The 7,500-nt window shown below is 46.5% G+C and overlaps 1 protein-coding gene across 1 annotated transcript in view; it reads left to right on the forward strand.

Moving 5' to 3' along the window:
* Window positions 1-7,500, forward strand: part of cdc123 (cell division cycle 123 homolog (S. cerevisiae)) — a 25,431-nt gene that overhangs the window by 3,436 nt on the left and 14,495 nt on the right. The window contains exons 2-5 of the mRNA XM_055653468.1: window positions 540-611; window positions 1,229-1,289; window positions 2,902-2,934; window positions 5,865-5,960. Coding sequence (XP_055509443.1) covers window positions 540-611; window positions 1,229-1,289; window positions 2,902-2,934; window positions 5,865-5,960 — 262 coding nt within the window. The remainder of the gene's footprint in view (window positions 1-539; window positions 612-1,228; window positions 1,290-2,901; window positions 2,935-5,864; window positions 5,961-7,500) is intronic.

Here is a 7,500-nt window from a genome sequence, read left to right on the forward strand (position 1 = left end):
TGCTGAATTACTCCAGCTATTTGTGTCCATTTTAAGCAATAGACAATAGGTGCAGGAGTAGGCCATTTGGCCCTTTGAACCAGCACCGTCACTCAGTGTGATCATGGCTGATCATCCCCAATCAGTACCCCGTTCCTGCCTTCTCCCAATATCCCCTGACTCTGCTATTTTTAAGAGCCCTATCTAGATCTCTCTTGAAAGTATCCAGAGAACCGGCCTCCACCACCCTCTGAGGCAGAGAATTCCACAGACTCACCACCCTCTGTGAGAAAAAGTGTTTCCTCATCTCCGTTCTAAATGGCTTACTCCTTATTCTTAAACTGTAGCCCCTGGTTCTGGACTCCCCCAACATCGGGAACACGGATATGCTGGGAATAGATGGATATGGATCACGTGCAGGCAGATAAGATTTGGTCTTGGCCTCGTGTTCGGCACGGATATTGTGGGCCGAAGGGCCTGTTCTTGTGCTGTACTGTTCTGTGTTTCACTCCAAGATTCTTCCAGATGCATCGTTTACATCTTGTGTATTGTCTTCACAGCATTATCCTGCCACTCCCGCAAGATGTCACCGATTATTTACTGGATGATGGGACTCTGGTAGTTTCTGGGAGGTAAGAATCAAATATTTAAGAAGGAACTGCAGATGCTGGAAAATGGAGGTAGACAAAAATGCTGGAGAAACTCAGTGGGTGAGGCAGCATCTATGGAACGAAGGAAATAGGCAACGTTTCGGGTCGAAATCCTTCTGGAAATAGGCAATGTTTGTGGCCGAAATCCTTCTGGAAATAGGCAACGTTTCGGGCCAAAATCCTTCTGGAAATAGGCAACGTTTCGGGCCGAAATCCTTCTGGAAATAGGCAACGTTTCGGGCCGAAATCCTTCTGGAAATAGGCAACGTTTCGGGCCGAAACCATTCCGGGTTTCGGCCCGAAACGTTGCCTATTTCCTTCGCTCCATAGATGCTGCTGCACCCGCTGAGTTTCTCCAGCATTTTTGTCTACCTTCGATTTTCCAGCCTCTGCAGTTCCTTCCTAAACACGTATAGTAGAGAGTCAGGAATGTTCTATTGTCATATGTCCCAGATAGAAAAATTAAATTCTTACTCAGTCTTTCCGCTGACTGGTTATCGCACGGCTAAAGCTTTTCACTGTACCCCCACACACGCGACACCAAACAAAACGACGGAAGCTGCGAAAATGGTCTGGAAATCTGTTTTTAATCGTTACAGAAATGAAGCCCCAAGTTGTTCACAAACGAATGAAGACAGTGACGAGGAGCAGGATGTGCAGGTCTGTATTGTTGCCTTCATCGAACTTCATCCAGTTATTGATTGAAACATAGAAAATAGGTTCAGGAGGAGGCCATTCGGCCTTCGAGCCAGCACCGCCATTCATTGTGATCATGGCTGATCGTCCCCAATCAATAACCCGTGCCTGCCTTCTCCCCATGTCCCTTGACTCCACCAGCCCCTAGAGCTCTATCTAACTCTCTCTTAAATCCATCCAGTGACTTGGCCTCCACTGCCCTCTGTGGCAGGGAATTCCACAAATTCACAACTCTCTGGGTGAAAAAGTTTTTTCTCACCTCAGTCTTAAATGACCTCCCCTTTATTCTAAGATTGTGGCCCCTAGTTCTGGACTCGCCCAACATTGGGACGATTTTTCTTGCATCTGGCTTGTCCAGTCCTTTTATAATTTTATATGTGGATGCTGCATGTTCAGGGTTAGGGTTGGCAGCATAATCAAGGACCGGTCTCAGCGCCCGGTCACTCCCTCTTCTCCCCCCCCTCTCCCATCGGGCACGAGGCACAGAAGTGTGTAAACGCACACCTCCAGATTCAGGGACAGTTTCTTTCCTGCTGTTATCAGGCGATCCTCGGACTATCCTTGATCGGACTTTACTGGCTTTACCTTGCACTAAATGGTATTCCCTTATCATGTATCTATACACTGTAAATGACTGTATACACTGCAAATTTCACAGAGAGTTGTGAGTCTGTAATTCTCTGCCCCACAGGGCGGTGGAGGCCGGTTCTCTGGATGCTTTCAAGAGAGAGCTAGATAGGGTTCTTAAAGATAGCGGAGTCAGGGGATATGGGGGGAAGGCAGGAACGGGGTACTGATTGTGGATGATCAGCCATGCTCGCATTGAATGGCGGTGCTGGCTCGAAGGGCCGAATGGCCTCCTCCTGCACGTATTGTCTATTGTCTATTGACCCATTTCATTGGGCTGGAACCCTCTCCAAGACAGATGTAAAGCTCAGTAGCACAGTATGGAGAGCATGAGGAATAAGAGGACCTGTGTTTACAAAATGTTAAATGGGCAGCTCAACATAGGTGACCATACCTAGCCAAAACCCAAACCTATTAGGAGCAGACGAGGGCATTGGATCCAATTTGTGATTCCAGCTACCAAGACAGATGTGTACAGCAATTTGTTATTCCCCCGCACAATTAAAGCGTGGAATAGCCTTCACCCTACCATAGTTACCCAACCAGACACAACTAAATTTAAGGTAGCTTTATCTTCCCAAGAACCCTTTCTTGCTTAAGTCCACCCTCCACCATCTCCAGTTTAAATTCCATTTGGAATATTTTTGGAGGACCAGGAAACCAAGAAGAACTGAACCATCCGACCACAACCAGAGAGCGGTCCTGACCTCCCATCCAGCTTATTGAAGACCTTCAAACTATCTGCACTAAACGTTATTCCCTTCATCCTGTATCTGTACACTGTGGACGGCTCGATTGTAATCATGTATTGTCTTTCCGCTGACTGGTTAGCGCGCAACAAAAGCTTTTCCCTGTACCTCGGTACACACGACAATAAACTGATCTTAAATATTCTGCAACACAGTTTTATTTTATGCGTCTTGACTCATTTTATGTTTCTTTCACGTAGTGGTCAGATGATGAGAATGTGACGACACTTACGGTAAGAAGCTGTTGACATTATTAGTATTTTGGATGAATATCATTTAATGTTTGTAGAAAGGAACTGCAGATGCTGGTTTACACCAAAGATAAACACTTGAGTGCTGGAGTAACTCAGCGGGCCAGGCAGCATCTCTGGAGAACATGGATAGGTGACGTTTCAGACTGAAGAAGGGTCTTGACCCGAAATGGCACCCATTCCGTCTCTCCAGAGACGCTTCCTGTCCCGCTGAGTTACACCAGATTTGTGGGTCTATCAACTGTCCGATTCACCTCTACCCCATTGCGGACATTGGACTTTGTCTGTGGAACTGATGCGCTACAATGCTGAGAACTATATTCTGCACTCTGTATCTTCCCCTTTGCTCCACCTATTGCACTTTAAGCTGATCGTATTTACGTATAGTATCATCTGATTTTGTAAGTGATAGGAGCAGAAGTGGGCCATTCGGCCCATCGTCTACTCCGCCATTCAATCTAACTTTCTCTCTTAACCCCATTCTCCTGCCTTCCCCCCCCCCCATAACCCCTGACACCCGTACTAATCAAGCATCAGTTCAAGAAGGAACTGCAGATGCTGGAAAATCGAAGATAGACAAAAAGTGCTGGAGAAACTCAGAGGGTGCGGCAGCATCTATGGAGCGAAGGAAATAGGCAACGTTTCGGGCCGAAACCCTTCTGGAAATAGGCAACGTTTCGGGCCGAAATCCTTCTGGAAATAGGCAACGTTTCAGGCCGAAATCCTTCTGGAAATAGGCAACGTTTCGGGCCGAAATCCTTCTGGAAATAGGCAACGTTTCGGGCCGAAATCTTTCTGGAAATAGGCAACGTTTCGGGCCGAAATCCTTCTGGAAATAGGCAACGTTTCGGGCCAAAATCCTTCTGGAAATCCTTCTGGAATTAGGCAACGTTTCGGGGCGAAATCCTTCTGGAAATAGGTAACGTTTCGGGCCGAAACCCGGAAGGGTTTTGGCCCGAAACGTTGCCTATTTCCTTCGCTCCATAGATGCTGCTGCACCCGCTGAGTTTCTCCACCAATTTTGTCTACCTAATCAAACATGCATCTACCTCTGCCTTAAAAATATCCATTGACTTGTCCTCTACCGCCACTTGTGGCATTGGATGGGATAGCAGGCAAAACAAACCTTTTGACTGTACCTCAGTACACGTGACTGCCAGACCCGCTGAGTACCTCCAGCACTTTGTTTTTTTATAAACCAGCATCTGCAGTTCATTGTGTCTTAATCGTAATAGTTTTTTTGTGTTGCTCTAATGATGGCTCTTGCATGTGGGCTCAGCAGACCCCCTCTCAGTACAAAGCTGCTGATCAGGGGGTGGTAAGGTGATACTCTGCTGGACTGTAAGATAATAATTCCAATGCGCATTTGCACCTTGCTCCTGTGACGATAACGCACCATTTCATTAAATATGAATATCTTATTAATAGACCATAGGTGCAGGAGCAGGCCATTCGGCCCATCGAGCCAGCACCGCCATTCAATGTGATCATGGCTGATCTTCCACAATCACTTTAAACTGATCGTATTTACATATAGTATCATCTGATTTTGTAAGTGATAGGAGCAGAAGTGGGCCATTCGGCCCATCGTCTCCTCCACCATTCGATGTAACTTTCTCTCAACCCCATTCTCCTGCCTTCTCCCCATAAGGATATAATCCAGAAACGTTGCCTATTTCCTTCGCTCCATCGATGCTGAGGGCCTGGGCCTGTCTCTAAACTAAAAACTAAGCTAAACCCACCATCTCCTCTGTAAAAGTCACAAATGCTGGAGAAACTCCGACCCGAAACGTCACCTATTCCTTCGCTCCAAAGATGCTGCCTCACCCGCTGAGTTTCTCCAGCATTTTGGTCTATCATCCATAATCAGTAACCCGTTCCTGCCTTCTCATATCCCCTGACTCCGCTATCTTTAATACGGTGTTTTCAGATTCAGATTCAATTTAATTGTCATTGTCAGTGTACAGTACAGAGACAACGAAATGCATTTAGCATCTCCCTTGAAGAGCGACATTGCAAACGATTTGAATAAATAATAATAAGTGTCGGGGGGGGGGGGGGGGGGGGGGGTGGTGATTGGCAGTCACCGAGGTACGTTGTTTAGTAGAGTGACAGCCGCCGGAAAAAAGCTGTTCCTCGACCTGCTGGTTCGGCAACGGAGAGACCTGTAGCGCCTCCCGGATGGTAGGAGGGTAAACAGTCCATGGTTGGGGTGAGAGCAGTCCTTGGCGATGCTGAGCGCCCTCCGCAGACAGCGAAGTTCCTTTAATGCTACATCTTCATAATTTAATTTATCAAGATGTAGCATTAAAGGAACTTCGAGCGCATTGAACATTATTAATTTTAGAACTGAAGGTTTTATTATAGAGGAGATGTTTAAGAAGGAAGTGCAGATGCTGGAACACTTGAAGGTAGATAAAAATGCTGGAGAAACTCAGCGGGTGAGGCAGCATCTTTGGAGCGAAGGAATAGGTGACATTTCGGGTCGGAGTTTCTCCAGCGTTTGTGACTTTTACAGAGGAGATGGTGGGTTTAGCTTAGTTTTTAGTTTAGAGACAGGCCCTTTGTTCCTCCGATTCCACGCCGACCAGCGACCCCCGCACATTAACACTGCCCTACACACACTCTAGGGACAATTTACATTGTATACCAAGCCAATGAACCTACAAACCTGCACGTCTTTGGAGTGTGGGGAGGAAACTGGAGCACCCGGAGAAAACCCACACTGGTCACGTGGAGAATGTGAAACATCTGCAGTCAGGATGGAACCCTGGTCTCTGGTGCTGAAAGCGCTGTACGGCAGCAGCTCTGCCGTTGCACCAGCGTGCTTGCCTGGTTTGGGTTTTGAGTGAGCATCATTTTGTTGTGGTGTTTCCCTAACACTTGCATTTAACCGTTATATTTTCCTTCAGGCTCCAGAGTTCCCAGACTTTGCAGCACAGGTGCAGGAAGCTATAAACTCTCTTGGAGGCATCGTTTTTCCAAAGCTTAACTGGAGTGCGCCGAGGGTAAGAGACGTGGCAAGACCTGCCTCACTTTTACAGTCCACTTTTCTGTAGTCTAATCTCTCCCAAGACCTTTAATGGCATTGGTGAGGCCAATTCTGGAGTATTGTGTACAATTTTGGTCGCCTAATTATAGGAAGGATGTCAACAAAACAGAGAGAGTACAGAGGAGATTTACTAGAATGTTGCCTGGGTTTCAGCAACTAAGTTACAGAGAAAGGTTGAACAAGTTAGGTCTTTATTCTCTGGAGCGCAGAAGGTTAAGGGGGGACTTGATAGAGATCTTTAAAATGGTGAGAGGGATAGACAGAGTTGACGTGGATAAGCTTTTCCCATTGAGAGTAGGGAAGATTCAAACAAGAAGACATGATTTGAGAATTAAGGGACAGAAGTTTACGGGTAACATGAGGGGGAACTTCTTTACTCAGAGAGTGGTAGCTGTGTGGAATGAGCTTCCAGTGGAAGTGGTGGAGGCATGTTCGATTTTATAATTTAAAAATAAATTGGATAGTTATATGGACGAGAAAGGAATGGAAGGTTATGGTCTGAGTGCAGGTAGATGGGACTAGGGGAGAATACGTGTTCGGCACGGACTAGAAGGGCCGAGATGGCCTGTTTACGTGCTGTAATTGTTATATGGTTATATGACTGAGACGCCATTATATACCTGTCTTGTATCTATGGTTTGGATGTTAAAAGTAACTTGTCTTTGTATTAGCCAGGGTTCATTGAAATAGTCAACGTCCTTGTAAATCTTGTTTAATCATAGAAACATAGCATAAAGGTGCAGGAGGAGGCCATTAGGCCCTTCGAGCCAGCACCGCCATTCATTGTGATCACGGCTGATCATCCCCAATCAATAACCCGTGCCTACCTTCTCCCCATATGCCTTGACTCCACCAGCCCCTAGAGCTCTATCTAACTCTCTCTTATATCACTCCAGTGACTTGGCCTCCACTGCCCTCTGTGGAAGGGAATTCCACAAATTCACAACTCTCTGGGTGAAAAGGTTTCCTCACCTCAGTCTTAAATGGCCTCTCCTTTATTCTAATACTGTGGCCTCTGGTTCTGGACTCGCCCAACATTGGGAACATTTTTCCTGCATCTATATAGCTTGTCCAGTCCTTTTATAATTTTATATGTTTCTATAAGATATCCCCTCATCCTTCTAAACCCCTGTGAATACAAGCCTAGTCTTTTCAATTGTAAAACAATTTGACTTTGACATTACACTGAGACCCGAAACATCGCCCATTCCTTCTCACCATAGATGCTGCCTCACCCGCTGAGTTGCTCCAGCATTTTGTGTCTGCCAGAGGGGGTAATTGAGGCAGGGACTATGACAATGTTTAAGAAATATTTAGACGGGTACATGGATCGGGCAGGTTTAGAGGGGTATGGGCCTAAAGCAGGCAGTTGGGACGAGTGTAGGTCGGTCGGGGCATGTTGGTCAGTGTGGGGGGGTAGTGGGGGGCCGTAGGACCTGTTTCCGTGCCGTATGACGCTATGACTCTGATTGTAATGACTGATTACAGATCCACAT

Source organism: Leucoraja erinacea, chromosome 22 (assembly GCF_028641065.1).
Source record: "Leucoraja erinacea ecotype New England chromosome 22, Leri_hhj_1, whole genome shotgun sequence".
NCBI lineage: Eukaryota > Metazoa > Chordata > Chondrichthyes > Rajiformes > Rajidae > Leucoraja > Leucoraja erinaceus.